This window comes from Trichoderma evansii, assembly GCF_050947405.1.
Source record: "Trichoderma evansii strain SZMC 28006 chromosome Unknown GGI43scaffold_24, whole genome shotgun sequence".
NCBI lineage: Eukaryota > Fungi > Ascomycota > Sordariomycetes > Hypocreales > Hypocreaceae > Trichoderma > Trichoderma evansii.
Genome location: NW_028145182.1, coordinates 69249 through 92906, shown reverse-complemented (window position 1 = coordinate 92906; position 23658 = coordinate 69249). Strand labels below are relative to the sequence as shown.

The following is a 23658-nucleotide window of genomic DNA, read 5'->3' as shown; positions in this document are numbered from 1 at the left end:
TGTAAGTATTCTCTTCAAGCTATAAGCAGTAAAGGACGAGCTTGGTTGGAGTCAGTATATATGATTAGTAGTAGCTCGGGAATTACATGCGCATGAGTGCGCATGAGTGCGCTCTAGCCCGCATCGTCCCGCACTAGTCCGCAGCATTAATATGGACCTCGGCTTAGCCCATACCTCGGCGAATACGCTTTGTCATACGGTTTGTCCGGCGAAGCTTTGTATAAGTATGTGGTCTGAAGGGTCTGCAATATCTTTAATGCGCATTTATCTGCAAAATAACTTTATGTATTCTCTACCTCAACAATAATTGAAACACAATTGACGTTGAAATATGCATCACCACTTATTACCATCCTTCCACTCCTTGGGAGAATCAACGCGAAGAGCATATATACAAGTCGAAAGATTTGAGTCTTGGTTATTTCGTCAAAAATTTATTTACTAGCAAGCCTTGAGGCATGCTACCTTTAAAGATCCGCAATGCCGGCTTTCAGGCTGTCCTCTAGAGATGTCCAGCCTGGTTGGCCGAAGAAGTCTTGCAGCAGCTTCTCGGCTTTATCTTTTGGTATAACTTCTGTGTAATCACGAGCCTCATTTTCGGGAAGCTTAGGGAGCTGTATTTCAGGGCGCAGTTTACGCAAGATTGTGAAAATGTCCGTCCAATTATATTCTTGGACAAGGCCGAAGATGCGTTGGTCCTTGACACTTGGATCAAGCAGGCCAGCCACATGCAGACGAGCGCAGTCCTTCACGTCAATAAAATGTTCTAAACAGTATGTCAGCTTTCAAAGCATAATACTTTGAGTTGCCATTTGTCTTTTTGGCTTTGATTCACTTACGAGGGGGAAATGCAAGAACGGTGAAGTCGCCCTTGAAGAATCTACGAACAAGACCCATCGTGGAACCGGACTGATGCTCTGGTATCAAAACTTGGCCAAACTTAATTTTTTATTAGCTAATGTAACAAAAAAAGAATAATAGTTCAGAGATTCCAAGAGTCTACTTACATTGAAGTTGGGCAAGACAGTGTTGAGAACAAAATTAGGCTTGTTCTCTTTGACCCACTTCCATGCGGCCTGTTCTGCTTCTGTCTTCGAGGCCGAGTACACAATAGCGCCTTCAAGACCTTCAGGGACGTTGCCGCTCATATTGCCGCTCCATGCAAGCTTGACCGCATTTTCGTTCCATGTATCTGGAAGAGTGTATTAGTTCAGGTCAGATAAGGATGACAATCTCTTTAACTTACTCTCATCAATTTTGACACCTTTTCTATTTGGCTCAGGGTTAAGTAATGCAGCAGAAGACGATGTAATTACAAAGCGTTTCACTGAAGCTTGTTTGGAAGCTGCCTCGAGAGCGTTAAGTGTGCCCTGTACTGCGATCGGGATGACTATATTGGGATCAGTTCCAAAAGAGACATCCGAAGCCTATACATAAAACTATTAGTAAAAAGAGCACAGACGTTTGGTAGTTGGTATACGCCGTATCTTACCACGTGAACGACTCCACTAGCCCCCTCTGCAACAGTTGAAAAGGCCCCAACTTCTTCTATTGCTTGAACAGCAACACTCTCAAACCTGCCTTTGCCATATTTCTTTTCGAAGAACTCATCTAGCCATGGTTTCTTGTCTCTAACGGTGCCTCGAACATTGTATCCCAATTCAAGCAGTTGATCGACAACGTGTGATCCAATATATCCATTAGCTCCGGTGACTAACACCAAACTTCCACGGGGAATAGAGTACTCGAGGGGCGCCATGTTTGTTTCTGATGTCTTGGTTTCGTTGGATTTTTGGATTTTTGCTGCTGTTTACAAACACAAATAAGATGTAATAAGGCCGTTAAATACTGGCATTTTGAAGCCTCATTTATCATAAAATCCATATGCTTGCGGTATTAAAAGTGACATTCTATTACTCCTTGAGAATACTACTGAGAATCCTTCCAGCTGACAAATTCTATGAGAGAACAGCCCTCGAGACCTCCATTTTGGGCCACTCCGCCATTGATTCGCAGATTTCGTCATGGGTCCGACGTCTATAAGTCCGCACCGTGCGGCTATCTGTATTCCAAATGGATGCTTATCCAAGCAAGAGCAATTTGATGTTCGGAATTAAGATGTTGTTGGAGACTTTGAGGCAGCTTATCGGTGATTTGATTTTAACTAGCCGCATTTGTTTGATGCGGTGCTTCATTTGTCCGCTAGCTTTGTTTTCCACCAGCCTACATGGTGCGATTCTTGATGGAACTCCGTAGACTAAATATTAGTTCTCTTTTTTCGGGCTATTAATCAGCTAGTGGGCTTGACTCAGCCCCACGTCTCCTCTTTGTTAGAGAAACAATGGCATCCGCATTCTCTTTGATGACGATTCTTTTGTCTGCTTATAGAAGAAAGTTCAACATTCGCTCCGATAATTGCTGCTTAGTGATATTTGAAACATCTCGAGAGAGTCAGAAGTTTCTGATGACCATTTGGCCGCAGTGAGCAGATTCAACATCCTACTAACTTAAGTCTGCTATACAAAATTCGATTCGAAAGATACTTCTAATGGCAATATGATTTCCTAAAAATTAAGAATTAAAACGGCTACAAGTGCTCCGTACACTTGGAAGAGATTTTAGAGATAGCTAGGTTTCAATTAGGTTGATAGAGAAGTGAACCGATGTTACTCAAGCGGCTATAAATTACCGAGGTTATATACATACCTAACCTACATTCATCGACAAATTTATATACATCCGTGAATGTCAACAACCGACAGTAATTAGCCCTTGAGTATCCCTATTGATATCTTTTTAGTAGCTCAAAATGATTAATGTGAATAATTTTAAACACACGATTGAACAAAAATCCTGCCTTTGCAATGCCATTCTGATACTTGAGCTACAAGTCAAGCAGCAGGCAATGAGAATCGGGTGTCCGCGGAGCCACAAGTTGACACAAGCGCCCATTTTGATCTGGACTGTGAATCGAGGGGCCTGATGGATACTACTATCAAGCGATATCTTCCGCTGTACAAAACAAAGGTAACAAAATATAGGCCGGAGAAGTTAGTTACGTTCCACTGCTCATCCTGTTGAATCTACTACTACCAGTGAGAAATGTACGCACACTCGAGCTAGGTAGAAAACGTAAAATGCGGGCAGCAAAATACATGGGTAGATTTAAAAATGAAAAACCTACGAGATACGGCGCCTAGATGCTACATTTGTACATATCAAAAATGCAACCTAGATTAATGTGTATAGCATGGGGGTAGTTTACGTCTTGGCTAGTGTTCTCTTTTTAATTTATCAATTCGGTTTTTTTTCTTCTCCACGTGTACCTTATGTGTTTAGTGGCTTGGTATTCTTACGGGAGTAAGATCTTAATTTGTAGCTTTATTTGGGAAGTGGCGCTAGTTTGCAGATGTCTATCCTGGCCTTTCCGGATGTAGAAGTAAGTCAAAGGTGGAAGACATGCATAGGGCCGACTTGGCTCGCGCTCCATTTACCAGACAATCTGGAGCTAATGTTTAACAAGTACTAGAGCATGTGTACGCTCACCAAAGTTAGTGTATATTCTGGACGTTGACGAGCGCAAACATTTTTGTTGCCACGCAATCGCTAATCTTATTGTTGGTGCCTAGAGAGACGAAAGAGCTCAAATATGCTCTGAGGTCGCCAGTCACGTATTCCGCTAGCATTTTTCAGCTGGAGCAAGCTGTTTGCTCAAGAAATTTAAGAGCAAAGAGTTAATAACAGCAAAAACAGCCTAATTATGATGAATGTCGGTGAGAAGGCCAAAGTTTTCATCGAAAGAGATGGTGACTACGTCTTCTACTGCGTAAAGTTCATCCTGCGTGGATAAGACAGCAAACAATACAATGCAAAGAATTAGACTAGTTATTATAATGCATTTTGTCTTGCTGGTGTGGAGTACTTGTTTATAGATCACTTACATTCCTGTGATCCCAATGATTACTGGTAGTGGGTAGCGCGTGATCTTAGACGCGGAATCATAAGTAAACGAGTCGTTGATTTATTATATGGTCTCATATAGTTTTTTTTAACCAATTTTCTAACATGTATTATCCATCCTCTCCAATAGCAATATCCCGAATTCTCCATTTTAGCTAGCTATTACGCAAAGGCTCCCCATAACACGCAGCCATAATCGCCGTTATGCACAAAGGTAGCGCCGTAGCTGCCTGTGTCATCCTCATCGCAGGTAAATACAGCCTCAAGTGCTTTGGTTCAATAGTCGCCCATAACGAACGGCTTTGAATCCTTACAATCAGGCCCCGGCATTCTGTTGACGTCAATGTTTATCGTAACATCTTTGGAAACGGGTATACTGGTTGCGATGCCGCCAGCTGTACCGAATGTTCGCGTGCCGTCACAGACCGATGAGAAAGCCTTCTCAGCATCTGTTCTCTGGAACTTCTTCATATTCTGCCCCGCGTTGCAACTGACACACTTCTTGTCGTCGCCCAAGTCAGTGATGGTGGGAGGAGGCGGAACTGTGGGCTGAGAAGGAGGACATGTTTGAACACCGGTTCGACTACTGGTTGGGCCATCGTCTGGCATGGTACTAAAATCGCCGGGCTTAATTACCCAACCTCCTGCGCCTCCATGGCCTATTTCAGCTCGTGAATGGTGTGATGGAAGGGAGTACCTAGAGCGAAGTGGCTTGTAAGCAAAACGAGTGGCTCACAATACTGTACACATACGGACGGAATCGGATCAAAATAAAGAAACTTACATGTTTGTTTTGGTTGTGGTTTTGGTAGTCCCAGCAGTATTTAGAAAACTCATTCTTGCCTATCCTACAAGTTTAAAAAGAATGTGCTCCAAGTACATCATCTGCCAACTTCTAGCTCTTTGAGAGGTTGAGAAATCTCATATTGTAGCGTCAGAGGCTTATTTTGCTTCTCTCAAAATTGACCTCTGCAAATCAGTAATACTAGTGAATCCGGATATGCCCATTGACTGGTCAAGGTCAGCAAGCAAGTTTGCAAGAACTGCTATTGCACCGTCTTTTCCAGCAATTCCCAGGCCATACAGAACCGGGCGACCGACTAATACAGCCTGAGCGCCCAACGCGATAGCCTTAATTATATCTGAACCTGTACGGATGCCAGAGTCAAACATGACGGTCAACTCCCCTCCGACAGCATCAACTATTTCCGGTAGCATCTCCAGCGACGAAACAGACCATCAAGCTGTCTACCACCATGATTGCTGACAATGATACCATTCATGCCATGCTTTAGCGCGAGTTTCGCGTCCTCTACGCTTAGCACACCCTTCAAGAGAATTGGCCCATCCCAGTGCTTACGTAGCAATGCCAAGTCCTCCCAACTATGGTAGTAGCCACTGGCGACTTGGCTAATCCAGAAGCGAGCTGCAGCAGTGGGATTCTTCTCTGGAGTGTCACCATTGCTGATGTCGCTAAACTTGGATCGGAAAACGGGATCGCTAAAGGCAACCGCATTACCAATTCCTTCCAAGAATGGCAAGTTGGCCAAATCCAAGTCATGTGGGCGCCAACCTACTGCTGTGGTGTCGAGGGTGACTATAAGGGCCCTGTAGCCTGAAGCCTTGACACGACTAAGCAGGGAAACGGTGATGTCGTCATCCTTCGGCCAATAAAGTTGATACCAGTGAGGGTGCGACCCGCAAGCATCCGCCACGTCTTCAATGCTTGTTGTTGCGGCTGTGCTGAGAGAATATGGGATTCCCAGCTCGGCACAGGCTGCGATAATACCCCTCTCCCCCGAGGGATGAAACGTGCCTTGCACTCCCATGGGAGCTATCAAGAGAGGGGAGCCTGAGCAGCAATCAGTTTAAGTTCTATTCTGCACCGAGTATTTTCGCTGAATTTGAGGAGTGTAGATTTACCATAGACTTCCCCGAACAACTTCACCGTTAGATCTCTTGGAGAACTAGGTTTCAAATAACGTGGAATTATTCTCCACTTGTCAAATGCACGACGATTCGCCTCTACGGATAGCATCACACCAGCACCTGCGTAGATGTAGCCAAAAGGTTTTTGTCCCATTGCTTTTCGTGCTTGCTCTTCCAGAAGGCTTGGATCCGTTGTGACGATTGGTAACTTCCTATTGAAGATACCATCCTCGTACATCTTCGATATGTGATAGTTGTATGGCTGGCGGCGGTTGCTTTGGCCTCCATTCCTGGGTTTAATCATTTTGTTCTGCCTAACGTTGGCCAAGATGCCTGTCGACTTCTAAAACTGAATTGGAAGTGAATCTGGGGAAGCAGATAGCGAAATGATGTAGTTGGATATGAGATTGGAAAATATATATTATTTACTTCAATACAAGCCTAACGTCACTCTTCGAACGTTTGTTTCTAATACTCTGCCGGCATATGTTGCGCCGCTAGCCTGCTGTAAACTATGTAATCTGCTCCCTTGTCAATTTAAGGCGTAAAGATCAGGGCCCATGCGATTTAGTATTGCCTATTGGCACTGTATATACTCATAGAACCCACGGACCACTAGCTATGGACTTAGAAAGGGTTACGAACTGAGATAGGGAGTATCCCGAAAATGCCGAGCTCTGAGAGATGTTCCTGATGCGTTTCAACGCGACTAGCTACCTAATGGGTTTTACATGATGAATCTATGCGGATTCATAATAATAACGAACGTTCTGGTGATTCCGTCTGCGCTTATTGGATTTTGAGTTTAAGCCGTATCTTGTTAGCCCATACCACCTTCTCAGGGCAATCATCTCACTTATGGGTCCCTATATAGTACAGCTTGGATCTAGACCGGCATCGAATGCTGCATTCAGCGTGGGAATATACTAACAATCTAATCTATTGTTAAAGAGAGTTATTTACAGGCTATATCCGACTGGTTGCTTCAGAGTGAAACGCCGCCTCGTCACCCAAAGGCGCACACCCATAGCCTTCCTCGGCAAATCTTCGCCCCCTTACCTCGGCAATTTGGTTCCTATTATACATGAGGAATAGTTGCTCCAAGGCGTATGCCGTGTAATTGAGGCCGCGAAAGGACCGATACAGTAGTATGAATCATATTATACAACGACATAGGGAGCAAAGGGAGCGTCGTGACGCGAAGAATTGGTAAACAAGGCGAAATTTACACTAATAGAAGTGATATGCATCATAATACATGAAAGTATTACCCAGATCCACAGTTACAGTTAGTAAACCCAGTTTATTCTTGCTTCCGAAGCCTCTTTTATTATTAAATACAATGCCACATACTCCTAAACGTCTGTACTCACCTAAGAGGTAGGACCAAGTCAGCGATGGAGTAATGGGGTCCCCACTGTTTACCTAGGCAAGTTCAGATCGGGCCCATATTAATCGTGTTAATTGAGCCTTTGGGAGCTTAGTAGGTCATATGCCATCATAAGTCACAAAACCATAAGCCTTTTGATAAACAAAGAGAGAAATTTGGCAAGTCTAGCGAGAGAGAAGGATTCATACTGGCATAGAAGCTACGGTATCAAGCCAATATTAATCTTGAAATCCTCCAGCCACTGTGGATTATCTGCGGGAGTCTGATTCCACGGATCGTCTCTTTAGAGGCACGTCTGTTAGTGGTTTTTACACTTGGATAAAAGGGCTATAGCATAGGTTAAAACATATAATGCACTTACTCTTCAAACATGATCCATCTAGCTTGGTATTGTAGTTCCTCATCTGAGGGAGTGTGACTGTTTGGGTTATGTGGAGAGACAGCACTCGCCACAAAACGAGATAGCTCCCTGGTTAGACGCCTATAGCAGTTACTATCGTCTTGAAGGTAAGGAGCTGACTTCCCCGGTGAAAAGTTGCAGCTCTTGGTATTGTCAGCTTTGTGATCATTTGGGAATTCAGGTGGACAAGCGACCGGAATGGGATTCCCCCCAAATTTTTGAGCAGCAATTCCTTGTAGTATCTCTGATGGTCCCGTAATTATTCCTTCTCCTGGTTGGAGAGGTGAGCGGCCACAAAATGGTACAAGCCATTGGTTTGATGAAAATATCAGATCGTTCAAGAAGCGGACAAACAATGGCGAATGATTTGTGGCTGATGCGTCTAATGAGGTAATAATGTTACTTGCCTCGAATTGAAGCTCTGCATACCCGATCGTTAAGCCTGAAGATAGAGATAAGTCGACATATTTCTGAAGTTGGTCCTCTGCGTTACAATTCTCAAAAATATTGCGTTTACCACGGATTTGGAGTTGCGTAATTCGGGCTTTCAGACAAGTCTTCATAGGACGAATTTGAGCCTGTTTGGCTATGTCTTCTGAAGACATTAGAAGATCTCTCAGCCAAGACGGCCCTGGCTCTTCAGATTGTTTTGAAAGCATCCCAGAAAGTATCTCAGAACCAAATATTATGCAGCAAGCCTCATACTGAAGCTCTTCATTAGTAGGCAATGTCTCTGTCGCGTTTATGTTGTCTACCCAATAATCCAATTCTACTTTGATCAACTCGAATGCATTTATTGGACTCTCCATAGGCCCTTGCTGAGTTGTAAAAGGCCAAGGAGAGTTGCGTTCATAGTGTATCAAGTCTATAATGAATTGTTTGTTAGTGACACGCTCGACAAACAGGATAAGGGATATTGTAGTAGTAAAGCCGTACATGGAGGCATAGAGTTTTCCACCATGTCAAGAATATGTCTATCGAAACCCCAGTCTCCTTTCCAATTGGCCATCGTTTTCCCTTCTTTGAAGTGTTCTGCCAGATGGTCCGCTCGATCAACCCAGGAACTCATACTTAGTTCACAGAAGCCACATCGTGACCGTAAACTTGTAATTTCTTGTTTCCACAGTTCCATAGGCCAGCTCATGAATTTTGTATTATGCACTAATTTTAAGTGCTGCTGGATGTGGTCTTTTCGGTAGAATGTCCGTTCTTCTACATCACGACGCTGACAAGCAGAATAGTTATGTTCCGATATATGGTTGTGGCTAGGAGTGATTTGTCCACAATAAACGCACTGTAGCTCGCCACTATCAGGGTTCCGGCTAGTTGGTCCTTGGGGCGAGCATTTCCATTGCTCCAAAGACAGATGCAAAGATTTTTCATGGCGCTGCCAGTTATGCTTCGTTTTGAACGTTTCCGTACAGAACGTGCACTGATATGTATGGCATATTGACCGCAAGGGATTGGGTCTGTCGAGTTCTAACCAGTTTGGAAGAGGTCGACGTCTTCTTCGCTTGATGGATTTCTTTGAGTGGTTGAGCGGTCCGCTCGACTGATGAGAACCAACAGACCAGGCAGAGCCGAGAGAGCTGTTGCTAGACTGTGAGGTGATTGCGCTGCTTGCAGATGAGGCATCCCACCATGAGTTTTCCAGGGATATATCTTCTGCTGGCATAAGAGAGTAGCCATCTGATACAGAGAGACCATGCATTGCCTTGGCAATTGCGGAGGCTGCGGCCGGTTCATGTTCAGGTGGTGAGTTTCGCCATCGTTGGAGCGGGTTCATTTCTTCAAAAGAGAAATCTTGTTCGTGCGATTTACTTCTTTGTAGAGAAATCAGTATCGGTGCCGGTGGTCGTCCAGGCTTTGTCTATGACCGCCTCCGGGCATTACCAAACCAAGTCACGATTTGTTGTCTGCTTAGGCCCGTCTGCTTCTGCATGAGCTCAATATCCTTAACGCCAGGATAAGGATGATCGGCGTGGTCCGCCAACCAAGTCTTCAAAATCTTTTTAAGTCTCGAGGAAAACCGTTTCCCGACCTTTGAAGTTGTGGGTAGATCGTAGTCGAGAGATAAGTGGTCTGAATGGGTATGAACATTACCCAGCGCTTGGAAAGTCTTATTATAGGGCCCTCTAGTTTCTGGGTGAGGGTATTCAGAGAGCTGGGAGAGCCCGTCAGCGGTCAGAGAATTGAACTGTTCAAAATTATCCCAAGTCGTAACCGCCCGACTAGAGGAGCACGGGATATCGATGCAATTTGATAACGATGGTAACACAGCGTTGTGCTGCTGTGACAACGGAGCGTGAGCCGCTGCCGCGCGGGAAGGAATGTATTATCGACTCCAAGCAGTGCGCAAGGCAAAGAAATCTCTGCAATTGGTAATTTGTTGACATATTCCTCATTCAGGCTGCTGAGCAAGGAGTCGGCGTCGGGAAGATTGGGCCCGTCATCAAAAATGGCCCAAGCCTCCGGTTGTTCAGTAGAGTCCATTAGTTGTCTAATTGTAAGGAAGAAATGGGGATAGTTGGTTGATTGTTTCCAGGCGATTGTAAATTAAATGTATGTCATCTTGTAGTTGAAATAAAGTGCTGATAAAGTCCCTCTTTCTCCCTCACACACACACAGACACAACGAGGCACCCCAGGCATGAATATTCTGCTGTATTTGGGGAAAGCTGAAGGAATCCCATATGCACGGCCAACCCGAAGTCCTGGAATCGAAAACCAAACAGCACATGTAATCCCCGCTTTAGTTCATAGCATATACTTCAGCCACCAGATGGCTGATTTGATGCAGGCTGGCCCGGCCGGTTAGCACGGAATGTCATCGCGGCTAGTGTGGAGATCGCGGGCCGGTGCCTCGGATGAGGAGTGGGCCTTGTCACAATAGCCAGCCATACGGGTAGCAGATGGGAGCGTTCTTGGTAGTAGACAGGGTTAATATGTTGTTCTCACCGCCTTGATGAGCTGTGTAAAGTTATAGACTAGATACTATTCTTGAACGATATGAGCGAGCTTATATATATCGCATTCTTAGAATGGCAACGCTCGTGACTGGTTTGCCAGCGGTATAGTTCGCCGGACCACTCTAGCCCTAGAGCTGGCCCTGTTGCCGGACTCAATTTCTCTTCGGCTATAGGCAGCATCGTTTGGGACTTTCTGTGAGGAATGATTGGCCCACTCCACAACCTATCCATGGTGTTCATTCTCGCTATATCAACATGCTCGCTTTATGGCCAACATTAACTACATATATTCTAGCTGAGTTGGTCGTGTTTCTTGCTGGTCGATAAGGTGTTAATAGCGGATTCTTTGCTACTGTGCAACTATGTTGAGGGTATAGGAGAATGCGCTAACCATAGCAGTATGAGCCGGAGGTACATGTACTCCCAGATCATGTGCCTGCTGAGACTAGTGAACCGTAATCTGGAAGTAGATTCATATTTAAAAGGAAGGGGAACCCATGAGAAAGGAAAATAAACATAAAGTTTGTCAAATTTCAAGGGACCTTTTCTGACGGTTAGCTTAATGTGCTTCACGGCGGAATGGCGTTTGTTAAAACCGCCATGGACAACGCAGATCTGCTTTACTTGTCCACAGCATTGATATCAATACATACTCGAGTAGCCAAGAACTGCCATCATGTAGTGTTATTTATATACTACATGGGGTACAGTTCGTCTTCGTTATCGTGCTGGTCCACTAGGAAACCTTCGCCACGTCGTTGCCTCTAGCACCTGTGTGGATCCGGGTCTCGTTTCGGCTGTTAGAGAAGACTAGATTTAGATGAGGGGTAACGATACTAGTATATATGCCTGAAAGTATATACATAGCCAGCTATTACTATCTACTTTAGTGACTTGGTGCGGTATAGATTTCTGCTCGCGCTACGTTTATCTTATCTATTATACGACTGTCCGGGCATTACTAAACACTGAAAGAGTGATCAGACCTCACTAGTTACGATTAAGTGAGAGGCAATGTTTTTGTCTCTGTGCCAAAGATTGGACAAATGAATCATGCATACTGGAGATGTGAGGACCCTACAATACTCTACGTATGTAGTTATGTGCTTTCACTAGTCGAGTATAGTGTATAATAGCCAGTGTTCGCCAGTGGTCATCCACCTTACTGTTCTTGTATATACGGGGCACAGACAGGAAATACATTTTGATTGTCGAAATTGCCCAAAGGTTTACCTTCCCATGGTGTAAGCTGAAGGCATCCATCACTCTGCGTTCCAAATGCAAATAATGAAGGCCGTGGCTTCTTTTGGTTAAATTCTTATTAGTCGGAGGGGTAGTGAGAAGAATGCGTAGTGGACTAAAGCTACTCTCCTTCTCCGTACTCATCTCATATACAGTCTGTTGTATTTGAATGGAGTACAGCACATGTGATCGACATTGACCAGTCATTTATTTTCATAAGCTTATTGGAGCGCTTGGTCTCGCATTGCTAACACATCCGGTATAGTTGAGCTTGCCGTTGATGATACCAGCGACCCCGGTGGCAACCTGAGGCAACTTGAGCTACTTTCTTTCTATTCTCCTCAAGCAAAAAGAAAGCTATCAGGCTCTTTTCAAAGCTCGCTTGAAGCCGGCGTTCGGTCGCTCCCTTCTTTTAGATGACCTCATCGCGGGGAAAGGGTTCAGATTCATGGCGTTCTTAGAGTGTGCCGATTGATCCGTTGAAATTGTCCAATGTGGACTGACTGCCGGCCTAGGCCGCCCGATGCATGCAAGGCCTTCAGCTTGCGGCAGTCGAGTGCAGGGGTCGATGATCTAGATAAGGAAGGAGATCAGGACGACCAGATAGCCCTCAGGACTTTGTATCAAAGTAGAAACAGCATTTCACTCTCGGCTAAGAGCAGGAAGAATCCCAGAAGACAACAATGGCAAGAGGATAAACTCTTGAGTTATAATGAACCCCAACTTGATCAATAAGAGGAAGTAGAGTCAAAAGATAGTGCAATGACATAGAAAGGTGAAGAGCCTATATCCTATTATAGACATATCTATAAAAGATCGAATATTAATTTCCGTAAAACGCCCATACAAACGCTATACCTATTCGCGTCAATGTCCCATGTGTCGACAAGCATAAACAACGCGCGTATGCTAAGAGATTAATCCTAGTGGCCAAGTTATTTCTTGGTGCCCAAAGCCCCAGTGCGGGCAACCATCTGCAGAAGGATCAGCCTTGAGTGCAACGGGAAGGAGCCAGTTCCTGCTCAATATGGAAGACGGCGTTTATGCTTGGAATCATGCTAGTCGAAAGAGATAAAGTTGATTATGGGGTAGCATTGCACCATGTTATCTCCGCGCCATTGTGACTATTTTATCCTTCTCGCAAGTTCATACCCTTCTTACCCCGCTCCCTAATGGCGTTGCCTAGCTGTATAATGGCGTTAGCTCATCGAAGTGGGATTGCCCACGGATTGAGCAACCTTGAAACGTAGCAGGGCGAGTTTTGGCTGATATTTAATTAAAAAAAAAAAAAACGAACAAAAAGAAAGAAGGAAAAAATAGAAGGAATTAAAAGGACTAAAGAATAGAAAGGCAAATAAATAAAATCATCATTATATTAAACATTTAAAGCAAGGGAAATTGTTGCGCGTTAAAATGGCTGCAGCGTCCTTAAAGCCATCTAGAGCTAGCGCTGGCATCTTCTCTTATTAAAGAAACAAAACAGGAAGCTACGCTCCACTCGCATTTACAAAGTAGCTCTGCTTAATGAGAGGTAAAGGTAGAATTGGCTGATCCCTGCAGAATTCTAGAGGTGGTTGAGCCTGCTGTCGATTGCGTTATATTGGTTAAAGAGCATGTCTTGGTCCCATCGCTTAGATGCACTAGCTACGTAGGGGCTTATGCTATAGATTGGCCTGCCGCTTATAAGACACATACCAGGCACCAGCCCGCAATAAGAGCATATAGAAGAAATAATAAATCTTGTATTAATTAGAAACATATACCAACTATGAATTCCAATAGCTATTTCCCTATGAATTATAACTCAAGACGGAATTATAACACCAAGTTGGAAGTAAAGTCAATTGATAGAGTATACTCTTCTGTGTGTCTCTGGCGAGAATTGCCCAGCCTCGAACCCAACCTGGAGCCCATTCTCTCTATTTCAATTGATGCTTCAAGTTCTGAGCACACCATTTGCCTCACTGTTATCGGAGGTGTTCTCTGTAATAGGCAGGTTGTAGGATAGGACGGTCGAATCTCGCGATAGTGGTCCTTTTTGCAAAAATATCGTATGCATATATCCCAATTCGACTTAACAGCTCATAATGGTGTGCAGCTATGGGAAAGGCATCTTGAAGTTTGGACAAATCGTCGCTATTGAAGAGCAAATCATACATTCCTATTTCGATCATTGCGTCTTAGACGCATTGTTTGCTGAACTAAGGGATATTGACGGATGAATCGGTGCAGCGTATACCGAGGAGATTGCAACTATATAAAGACTTCTTACAGCCCGTTGAATTCACATTCGTGCACGAGCAGAAGCCTTTTATACAATACTCCAGAATCTACTCCAACTCGATTCAAAACCTTCTCCTAATACCTTTTCTACTACCATTCAAGATGAAGTCCCTCACTTTAGCCGCAAACCTACTTTTGGTGGCCAGTGCCGCCTTGGCATCTCCTCTTGCAGCTCGCAAGCAGGCGGCTATGGATGCTATCCGTGCTAGGAGTGCTGCTCGTCGCTCCAACACATTCCGAGCCAGCACCTCCAGCCATATCAATGGTACTGCCGATGTGGAGTCTACGAACTGGGCCGGCGCTGCTCTCTTAGCATCAGGCATTACTGAGGTCACCGGCACTTTCACGGTACCAAAGCCCACCGTCCCATCTGGTGGCAACTCTGGCACTGAGTACTGTGGTGCTGCATGGGTAGGAATTGATGGTTACTCCGATGCCGATCTCATCCAGACTGGTGTCCTCTGGTGCATCCAAGATGGCGAGTACTTGTACGAGGCTTGGTATGAGTATCTTCCCGCTTCTTTGATCGCATACTCGGGAATCACTGTGACTGCCGGATCGGTTGTTACCGTTACTGCCACCAAGACCGGCAACAACAGTGGAACTACGACGCTGACGAGCGGTGGAAAGACCGTTTCTCACACTTTTACCAACCAAAACTCACCCCTGCCTGGTACAAGCGCTGAGTGGATTGTTGAAGATTTTACCTCCGGCAGCTCATTGGTTCCATTCGCCGACTTTGGATCTGTTACCTTCACGGGATCAAGCGCTCTTGTTAACGGAGCAAGTGTTACACCCAGCGGTTCTACGATCATTGATCTAGAAAACTCAAGCGGAAACATCATCACATCAACATCAGTCTCTGGAGGCTCTGTGACTGTCAAATATGTGTAAAGTTTGGAGCAATTAAACTTAACAAATCTTTGCAGAGAGATTATTGCACGCTAGTCAAGGAGATGGATTTGAAGAGCATGTATTCTAGATATGTCTTTTCAGAAGCAATAACATGAAGCTGCAAATTCGATTTTGAGATCAAGTGCCTGAAGCCTTAATGATGCGATGTAACTATGATTCTTTGCCTTTAAATAGTAAAATATTCCATTTGGTTGTGATAATCGGCGTCGTGACTACGAGTAAATACTGCCATGATAATAAACGGCCAAAGTGTACTAGCGTCAGCGTCGCAAGCAAGGGAGCCAACTTGAAACTGTATTCCTTCGGTTCAATGTTATTACTAGTTATAAACCATGTGACCTATCTGTACTGGGGTCTATTAGGTACTGGTTCATGGTCATTAAAAATGGAATTTAGGTCTTGGAAACGAAACCCAATGATGCTAAAAATAGAAGGCGTTGATATCAAGACAAGAGCTTGATGGGATCCGTAACTTTTCACTACCTATGGCCGCGAATACCATGGCCGCTCACTGAGATACTTTATGTATGTACACCTCATGTAATTGGTATACTACATCGATGTGTACAACAAGAAATACTGCACATCTTTGGTAACCATCTATGAGTTGGTCGGCCAAGAGTGAAGATTTATATTTATCTACGGAAAGCATTATTCAGCAACAAGCGTCAATTAAGATGGAGACTTGGTTGCCAAAGTCATCGCCGATTAATCTTATATTCAGTCGTTGTGCGTTCTATGGAATCGGAATATCAGCTCTATTCAATTCTATTATTATTTTCACGACTGGCTGGTTTCTAATGGTACTCTACGTTCACAGACATGTTGTTCAAGCTTGCCGAATCATCTCATGCAGAATATAAGCAATGTAGAGACAGATGGCAATACCTCAGAATAGTTTCATGTATTTATCGCTAATTGACAAACAAGTAATTCCTTCCTGGCCATCTACATTTTGGGCTTGCGTATAAGCTTCCCACTACAATGGATGGCCACATGTATTAATCGTCCACAGTTTACAAAAGTGCTACCACTATTCTTAACAGATGCGCAACCGGTATTAATTTAACATCGGTAAGGTGAACAGCAAAACTTCCGTGTCTCGATGCGCAGAAAGCACAATTTCTTTGCCAGGCGAGACCCTTATCGCCGATTCTTCTTCCCACGGCTGTCCTTCCACTTCGCCTCCACCGCTCACGACAAAAAGTAGTCGTATGGCATTCATTGAAGCGATAGAGAATTGTCCCAGCTTCTTTATCTTGATCATCTCTGCTCGGGTCTCACGCTCGGTGAACATTCCAAGTGACTTCTTGAAGATCATCCCGTCCGTGTTTGCCAGATTGTCTACCGGGCGCCATGCATAATTGATCGGACTCATAATAACAGGATCTTTGTAACGACCAGGTGGGTAAATGAGACGTCGGCCATTAAACTTCTCCCACAGCGCCTCATATCCATCCTGTGGCTCGTCAATCTCCTGTCTTCCGTTGCGATAAAATTTACCACCCTCAAAATGGCCGAGCTGGGCAAGCTCTTTCTGGCCCTCTTCTAATTGGCGATATGAAAGGAATCCTTGACCACTTGTTCCGCCGAATTGTAAAATGAGAACCACCCGCTCCCCTTCAGAATCTTTCTGTGGTCCGTAGTAGACACCTTCGGGATGGTAGACAAGCTCCCCTTCAACGGCATATCTATCAGGGCTGATCGAAATATCGCCCTTATAGGCGTAGCGAAACTGATCAAAGTTATGCTTGTGGCGCGGGGAATAAAACCCAATTGACCGGACGAGGGCAAACAGGTGGTTCTCAGAGGTGTTTTCTTGACCTACGAATAGGTTTTTGAACGCTAGACCTGTATTACGGTGCTTTAGAGAAATGTCAGAAAAGGTCAAATTTTTTCCATGAATAATTTCCATTGTCACTCAAATAGTTACCCTTGAAAACTGGCGGTTTCAAAACTAATAGGAATCAGCAGCCACTTATTTAAATATCTCACGAAGAGGTGTTCTATCGAGCTAACAGCGTGGCGCTTCCACAGCTCGTGGGTCTGGTCTGGTTTAATGAAGGATTCGCCGGCATTTATATCCGTGCCAAAGGTTAGGCTACTATAGAAGCGGCTACTTACGCTTTCCTTAACAGTATTTGACTTCCGGAGCGTGTTCCAGAAAGTAATGTCGATCCTTTTCTCCAAGTATCTACCTGGTAGCTTGGCTGTATTGTGGTCCTCATGCCCAACAACACTTCAATGAGTATATATGCTCGTGCCTCTATCATATTAAGAATGCAGTGCTACAAAAGAGATCTATACTTGCTATTAAATTGGCCACAACAAAACTATTATTCACTTGACATCTACCTATTTACATACCTTTCTATCGCTTTTTTTTTTTTTTTTTGGGCATGGTGTAAAACGGCACTAGGTACATGTATCAATTATACTGAAAACACCACCAACCGTCTAGTAGAATTGGAGTTGAAGATGGTGTGGTGGCGAATTTTGATTGTCGGCCAGTATAAACCGCCTTTATACAGCTTCGTGGGTCTTGAGGCCAATGACGGGACTGCTGCCATACAAAGCTAGGGCAGTCTTAAAAATCCTTCGCGCATGTGCATAGCCATCACTAGCAAAGAACACCGCATGACAAAACGAAGAGCGCGAGACCGTACGACGTATCCCCTCTATACCTCGTAAATTTCCCTATTGTCGATATTCCGTGGCTGCATTTACATCTATATGCATTATATACATGTACATAGCTATCTCTCATCGAGTATATAATGCCACGATACCCAGTTGTCATTTGCACGTGAATAGTTCCATATGGTCACTATCTTATTCATATTCTCATAAATTACCACGATTACAGCAAGTTGGCAAAGCCCATTGTCCCATCATCCACATTGTGGTCAATGTATTTACCCTGGAAGAACGCCTGTCCAACCAGCCACTGGCTACCAAACGAAGTCGTCCCGTGGATGCTCGCCGTGCAGTTGTTGCCGTTCTGGCTGAACGCAAGTGCCTCGGGCAAGATGTTGAAGTTGTTGCCGTTAAATGCCAGTCCGATGGTGGGCGGCGCATTGCACGCGTAGTAGCCAGTGATACCATTGCTGGTCTGCACCGCCTGGATGCCGGCCTGCTGGAACAATGTCTTGACCTGCGCAGTGGGCCCGAAAATGACAGTCGTGCCAGAATCTGTAATAATGGAAGCGCCGCTGCGGACCGTTTTGTTATTCAGCGTGACATCGCCCGTGACGATCCACTGGTCGCTGGCCGATACTGAGACCAAGTCGCCGCTGAATTGGTCCGTCGCGACAGTGCCATAGTAGAGCGTGCCAGTCTCGTCAGCATTGAGTGCCAGCCCGAAGCGGCAGGACGACAGCGAACCTTGGTCGCACAAGCTCTGGAAAAAGGGCGTTTCGTTAAGCGCGCTGCTGTCGATGCCTGCGTAGCCAATGAGACCGTCGTGGGGAAACGTAGGCGGCGACTTGGGGCTGGTGACAACTCCGAGATACTGCTGTGAGACCGTCAGGTTGGCGTCGTGCTGGGTGATGACATCCTGGTAGACTTTGCCCGATGCCTGCGATTAATTGTTTAGCAATATGTATCACCTTGCGATTGTGCTTTCCCTTACAGAAAGAGTTCCAGATCCATCGGGGTTCGTCGTGGCGTAGGAAATGCTGAAGGGCGTGTTGGTGTTGACCGAATTGGGGCCAGGCTTGTAGATACCGGGGTTCAAAATAGCGTCAGAGGAGCCGGTATCGATCAGAATTTCCAGGTTGGGGCTGCCACCGATGGTGAAATTGGAGAACCAGAAGCCCTATCTAGATTAGCATCTTTACATAAGACAAGGCGATACACAAATTGGAAGTGTCCCAGTACCTGGTCATTAACCAGATTGCCTGACGCCGCGGCTACCCGTCCCTTTGCTGCAGCTATGCTCTTAGCAGCTACGGCATCGACCTTCTTGAAGTGCAGTGGGTGCGAAAAGTCGGCCCTAACAGCCTGGAAGGCGGCCAACAGCGACAGAACCGTTTTCAGAGACATGGTGACTAGAATTCTCACAGAAACAATGAAATGCCAAGAGATTTGGAGATTTACAGGGAAAAAAACCCTGAGATCTATCTAGATATATGAATACTCCGGCGCTTCCATCGCACATAATTGATGTGAATCGTCATCGGCACCTATTCAGGGGGATGTGGACTTTTGCGACGCGCAGTAATGCTGACCTTCTCAATTGAGTGGTGAGTGGCCGCGGTAAGTCGCATTGTAAACAAAGCCATGATTAATTGGGCTCAGATCAGCAAGGCGGCTATCCAAAGTCTTAGGTGCCCCATAATTGCATGTGAAAAGTCCCTTAAAAAGTTCCGGTTTATCATCCATTTTGAAACCAAAATTCATGCACGTGATCTTTGACAGATCAAGTCTCGAAGGTATCTGTAGTTTGTGCGTGATTCAAACGCCTGCTGCAAGGATAAAATGCTAATAATATCAGGATCTAAAGAATCTCTGATATATCTTTTACCGCATTGAGTATGCCGTCAAGGTTCTAGACCCAGAAGTGTGACTATTGATCTTATACTAATCCGCATCTGAATCACTATCGTATCTATACATACAGATTCTCTCTTCAAAGGCTGCACTGCGGAAAGTCTGTATGAAGTCTATATGCATGCTAGAAAGAGCTTCAGAGATGATGTGATGCTATCAAGTCACCTGCGATAGTGCGCTCGCTAAACCCGGGCTTCCCACCAGACTTCGATGGGCTGTTCATATGTGTAGCATTCATTTATTACGCGGTAAAGATGTACCGAGCATTTTAAGAATATTCTTGGCTTCCGAGATAGATTACTAGCTTTGAAGCTAAATTTCCAAACCCAGTGTAGGCCAATCGCTATCTCGGCTGTAAGATCTAAATCCGAGGCCTCCAATAGATCTCAAAGTTGATGCTTGCAACTTCCTGTCAGTAAACACTTGAGCTAAAATTTTGGTACTAAATAGGCGGAAAATTACTTCATAATACTCTCTAGCTACAGCATTAAATCCGATAAACCGATTAGGCGCTGTGTTGGATATGACTCGGATGAGTGTAGCATTCTCTAGACCCGCCCATATAACAGAAAATCTGATATAAAGGCAAAACGGTTTGTATTCAATGATTCGGTGATCGTTTTTTTATTCGATTTAGAAATTCTTTTCATTGATTCAAATGGCATATATCGGTTTGCTCCGTACTTGGCTATTATCAATTCTCCTAACGTTTAGGCTATTTGAATGTGTTTACAAGGGCCTGGGAGATTTGAAATTATTGATAGCACGTCCTTCGTATTTAATAGACGTATATCCAATGGCAATCTTCTCACATGTTTATCAAAGACTACCAATTGAAATTATACGATATCAGTTGTGAAATGCTGATACCATTACAGATAATGGGGCGTCAGCTTCATCTGGCCCGTGAGGCTTGGGTCTCGACCTTCATGGACAGCGAAATATGTAAGGGGCCAATGCTTGTAAAAAATTTTTCATCATCTTACTCACCGGCCAGCAAACCCCATGTCATAGCTGTGATATAGAGCAGAAGCTAAGTGGCGGTAAAAGATACCTGCAAATTGTTAGCCCATCTAGCAAGTGCGCGAAGTAGTTGGAACTATATTTGCGAGCTGGGCTGCTAGCATTGGCATAGCCACCCCCATCGGCTCCCTACCGAAATTTTTTTTAACACAAAATGCCTCACGTAGTAAATGCTGAGAAAAGAGAGAAAATAAGTTTTTGAGAAGCTAGAGGCCTGGGGGCCGAATGTGGCGGAGCCGCTTATCCGTTGCCTGGCGCTCTTAGCGGTGTAAACTCGATATGCTCAGAGTCGACTGGTATTGCAGTTTTATATATAAAACAATTTTCTTGGCAATTTTTTCCCTTACTTCAAAACAACACAACAATAACCAATTCTTTGTGGCGCCATTGTTCAAACATTCTGTCATATTTTCTTGCAAACGTTTCGTTACTTTTCAACAACCAACTCTGGCTTTTCAGGCTCCTTACTGTCCCCCATACCAAAATATCAACGTTTCGTGGTCCAATTTGTGCCACGAAACCATAACACTGGCGAATCTCATCTATACCACGAGGCTTATTCTTTCCGCCTCGGCTCTTTTCGAAGCTGCCGATGAGCTTTGGCCGCCTTAGGTCGATGTGTGCGAAATTGATGGAAGTTGCGGCGTGAATATCTCAGGCCTGATTGCAGGCCGTTGAAGTTGAAGCTCGAAGAGTTATCATAAGCTCTACAATTAGTTTGAAAGTGTAAGTTGAAGATTTGAAATGGTAGTTGAATAAATCTAACACACATTTTGCAATTGTTTAGGAAAAATCTTATCCGGTCCTCGTCCTATAAACTCCAAAAATGTTCAAACAAGTAATCAATTTCTTTGCTTCACCTGGAGCTAAGGGAGCCATTGAAGATTCTGCACCAACTCAGTACATTTTCAATGTCCCTATTCCTTCTGAAGAAAAGAAATCAGTTGTTATTGATGAAGCAGAGCAAGATATACCTGCAAAAAATATCACTGGCTACATCGACCGTGTGAAGAAGGGTAGGCTTGACCGATGGCTTGATGCGGTTGTCAAGGCGTCTGGTTCTCAGCCTGTCTTCTTCATTATGATTGCAGGTCTCCTCGTTTGGGCTTTCCTTGGCATTCCCTATGGCCAAACCGACAACTGGGCTGCAGTTATCTCCGACGTGCAGGCTATTATTAGCTACTTCTTTGACTCGCTCCTTATGCGTCAACAACTCAATGGCTATGAAAGGCAGGTGCGGATCTCTGCAAGCTTGAGGTCTCGTGTCCAGAGCCAGAAGCGAATGATGCGACAGATTCTTGCCAGCGGTCGTTACAAGAAGCCGTCTTTGAAAGAGATTGAGAATTCTCATTCGGACAAGTTTGATCTCAATCTACCTCAAGAGAACTGGATTAACAGAGCTTCCAATCATACTGCAATAATTCTTGGCCACTTTGCTACTATTTGCCTATACTGGATTTGTATCTTCATCTGGCTTGGTTTCGGACAATACTGCAGCTGGAGCGATCGCTGGCAACTCTATATCAACTCTGGAACTTCGGCGCTAATGATCCTGATCTTTACCTTTTTGGCTAATATTCGCGAACGCCATGACGAATATGTTGAGAAATGCATGAATTCCATTTTCGAGGTTGATTCTGACGTCGAGCTCAAGCTCCGCATTCTCAGTGGCGACACCGAACCAAATGCCACAGTCATTGTTCCCGCACCTCCTTTGGGTACCTTTCAGCGAATCATCTTTTATTATGCAGATGTTGTTGGAACTCTGGTTGGCATCGCGCTGCTCTTCATTGTCTTAATCATTTGGGCCGGTATCGGTCCTGTAATGCAGTGGAACGACAACTGGTGGCTATTCATTGGTACCTACGCGGGATTGATTGGATTGATTGATGGCTTTGTTCTCCGAAACGTTCAACAGCGACTACATCACTATGAACGGCTTGCTCTAGAAGAGGCCAAACTTGAGGATATAGGTCTGTCGGATGAGATTGGAGTGCCCGCGCCAGAGAAAACCAAGGTCAACTACAACTCTATCAACTATCGTCTTTCTAATAGAATGGGCATTATCTGCGCTCACGAGATCACTGTCGTACTGGGCATCTTGCTTGTCATAGGCCTTGTTATTGGAGCTAGCGCAATGAAATGGACTCTTACCGGACAATTAATTTGCAACATTCCTCCAAGCATCATCGAGTCCTTCTTCATGATGATTCTCATCACTGGTCACAACCTTTCGGAAGCAGACTGGCGCGCAGATCTGCACCATATGTACCTGTGGCGTCTGCGACTATACGGGTTTGTTGACCAATTGGCAGACGAAGTTGGCGACGGTAGTGATATTCAAGAACACTAAGCGCTCCAAATGAACCGTAGCAGGTGAGTGCTACGGTACAGAAATAGGAATAGAGTACTTCGTACTCGTGTTCCATCAACCAATTGGCCATACTGAATATCTACTCTCTTATCAGCTTACTGATCTTGGGTTTTTGGCATTCCATCAAATTTTGTGTTCTAGAACTCAATTCAATGTTTTCTTTGGAAATTGTAAAATTTATATATATTAAGGTTTATATATATTAAGGTACACATTGACTTGAACAAACGTCCTTAAGATCTAGATATTCAGGTAGATAATCAATAAAAAAGATTTTTTTCTCTCCGCCTTTTTTATCCTCCCCGTTTATATACATCAGCTATGAGGCCAAGCATGTTATTTTCGCATTGAGTTGGGATCCGCCGATATCCTATAGACCTATAATCTCCTTTCGCAAGCGCTGAGCTTCCGTGGCGCCCTTCGAATCCACAAGCTCATACGTAATGCCAACAGCATTTAACGTGTACCAACATACGTAAACTTGGCTGGAGCGAAGTCGCCAAGCATGAGACCATAATATTATATCCACAGCGACCAAATTTACTTAGATAATTTCTCCGAATTTTCTCCAACTCACTCATAGCAGCGTCTTTCCTTCCCAGAACGGCAAACAATCTCAATTC

General features: G+C 44.5%; 8 protein-coding genes across 8 annotated transcripts; 2 read left to right on the top strand and 6 right to left on the bottom strand.

The window, feature by feature from the left end:
- Positions 1-251: 251 nt before the first annotated feature.
- On the bottom strand, positions 252-2229 carry GGI43DRAFT_414840 (uncharacterized protein). The gene is made up of 5 exons (XM_083207081.1): positions 1493-2229; positions 1247-1427; positions 1008-1192; positions 840-939; positions 252-766 (listed from the first exon to the last, which is right to left on the bottom strand). The coding sequence occupies exons 1-5, from the start codon at positions 1757-1759 to the stop codon at positions 468-470; spliced, it is 1032 nt and encodes a 343-aa protein (XP_083056802.1). The 5' UTR covers positions 1760-2229; the 3' UTR covers positions 252-467.
- Positions 2230-4021: 1792 nt separating this feature from the next.
- Positions 4022-4657, bottom strand: GGI43DRAFT_414838 (uncharacterized protein). Its single transcript, XM_083207080.1, has one exon. The coding sequence runs from the start codon at positions 4567-4569 to the stop codon at positions 4237-4239; it is 333 nt and encodes a 110-aa protein (XP_083056801.1). The 5' UTR covers positions 4570-4657; the 3' UTR covers positions 4022-4236.
- Positions 4658-4878: 221 nt separating this feature from the next.
- GGI43DRAFT_430432 (FMN-dependent dehydrogenase) lies at positions 4879-6260 on the bottom strand. Its single transcript, XM_083209254.1, has 3 exons — positions 5884-6260; positions 5198-5812; positions 4879-5147 (listed from the first exon to the last, which is right to left on the bottom strand). The coding sequence occupies exons 1-3, from the start codon at positions 6191-6193 to the stop codon at positions 4903-4905; spliced, it is 1170 nt and encodes a 389-aa protein (XP_083056800.1). The 5' UTR covers positions 6194-6260; the 3' UTR covers positions 4879-4902.
- Positions 6261-7190: 930 nt separating this feature from the next.
- Positions 7191-9465, bottom strand: GGI43DRAFT_430424 (C2H2-type zinc finger protein; the record flags this gene model as incomplete). Its single annotated transcript, XM_083209253.1, has 3 exons — positions 7191-7560; positions 7641-8544; positions 8616-9465. 3 exons carry the CDS (start codon positions 9463-9465, stop codon positions 7479-7481), a joined length of 1836 nt encoding a protein of 611 aa, XP_083056799.1. The 3' UTR covers positions 7191-7478.
- A 4678-nt stretch (positions 9466-14143) lies between these two features.
- On the top strand, positions 14144-15284 carry GGI43DRAFT_414829 (A4/G1 family peptidase). Its single transcript, XM_083207079.1, has one exon. It carries the CDS (start codon positions 14275-14277, stop codon positions 15064-15066), a length of 792 nt encoding a protein of 263 aa, XP_083056798.1. The 5' UTR covers positions 14144-14274; the 3' UTR covers positions 15067-15284.
- Positions 15285-16147: 863 nt separating this feature from the next.
- GGI43DRAFT_430418 (uncharacterized protein) lies at positions 16148-17330 on the bottom strand (the record flags this gene model as incomplete). Its single annotated transcript, XM_083209252.1, has 1 exon — positions 16148-17330. Exon 1 carries the CDS (start codon positions 17000-17002, stop codon positions 16148-16150), a length of 855 nt encoding a protein of 284 aa, XP_083056797.1. The 5' UTR covers positions 17003-17330.
- A 228-nt stretch (positions 17331-17558) lies between these two features.
- On the bottom strand, positions 17559-19396 carry GGI43DRAFT_414827 (acid protease). The gene is made up of 3 exons (XM_083207078.1): positions 18967-19396; positions 18719-18904; positions 17559-18664 (listed from the first exon to the last, which is right to left on the bottom strand). Exons 1-3 carry the CDS (start codon positions 19129-19131, stop codon positions 17948-17950), a joined length of 1068 nt encoding a protein of 355 aa, XP_083056796.1. The 5' UTR covers positions 19132-19396; the 3' UTR covers positions 17559-17947.
- Positions 19397-21487: 2091 nt separating this feature from the next.
- On the top strand, positions 21488-23129 carry GGI43DRAFT_430414 (Low affinity iron permease; the record flags this gene model as incomplete). Its single annotated transcript, XM_083209251.1, has 1 exon — positions 21488-23129. The coding sequence occupies one exon, from the start codon at positions 21488-21490 to the stop codon at positions 23012-23014; it is 1527 nt and encodes a 508-aa protein (XP_083056795.1). The 3' UTR covers positions 23015-23129.
- Positions 23130-23658: the final 529 nt, after the last annotated feature.

Bases quoted from the DNA above. Each gene is read 5' to 3' on its own strand.
- GGI43DRAFT_414840 (XM_083207081.1), bottom strand. From the start codon at position 1,759: ATGGCGCCCCTCGAGTACTCTATTCCCCGTGGAAGTTTGGTGTTAGTC. The intron at 1,428-1,492 runs GTAAGATACGGC...TTTTATGTATAG, and splicing joins CTAGTGGAGTCGTTCACGTG to GCTTCGGATGTCTCTTTTGG. The intron at 767-839 runs GTAAGTGAATCA...CATACTGTTTAG, and splicing joins CGTTCTTGCATTTCCCCCTC to AACATTTTATTGACGTGAAG.
- GGI43DRAFT_414838 (XM_083207080.1), bottom strand. From the start codon at position 4,569: ATGCCAGACGATGGCCCAACCAGTAGTCGAACCGGTGTTCAAACATGT.
- GGI43DRAFT_430432 (XM_083209254.1), bottom strand. From the start codon at position 6,193: ATGATTAAACCCAGGAATGGAGGCCAAAGCAACCGCCGCCAGCCATAC. The intron at 5,813-5,883 runs GTAAATCTACAC...ATTGCTGCTCAG, and splicing joins GTTGTTCGGGGAAGTCTATG to GCTCCCCTCTCTTGATAGCT. The intron at 5,148-5,197 runs GTCTGTTTCGTC...ATGCTGTCGGAG, and splicing joins TGGTGGTAGACAGCTTGATG to GGGAGTTGACCGTCATGTTT.
- GGI43DRAFT_414829 (XM_083207079.1), top strand. From the start codon at position 14,275: ATGAAGTCCCTCACTTTAGCCGCAAACCTACTTTTGGTGGCCAGTGCC.
- GGI43DRAFT_414827 (XM_083207078.1), bottom strand. From the start codon at position 19,131: ATGTCTCTGAAAACGGTTCTGTCGCTGTTGGCCGCCTTCCAGGCTGTT. The intron at 18,905-18,966 runs GTACTGGGACAC...TAATCTAGATAG, and splicing joins GCAATCTGGTTAATGACCAG to GGCTTCTGGTTCTCCAATTT. The intron at 18,665-18,718 runs GTAAGGGAAAGC...AATTAATCGCAG, and splicing joins ATGGATCTGGAACTCTTTCT to GCATCGGGCAAAGTCTACCA.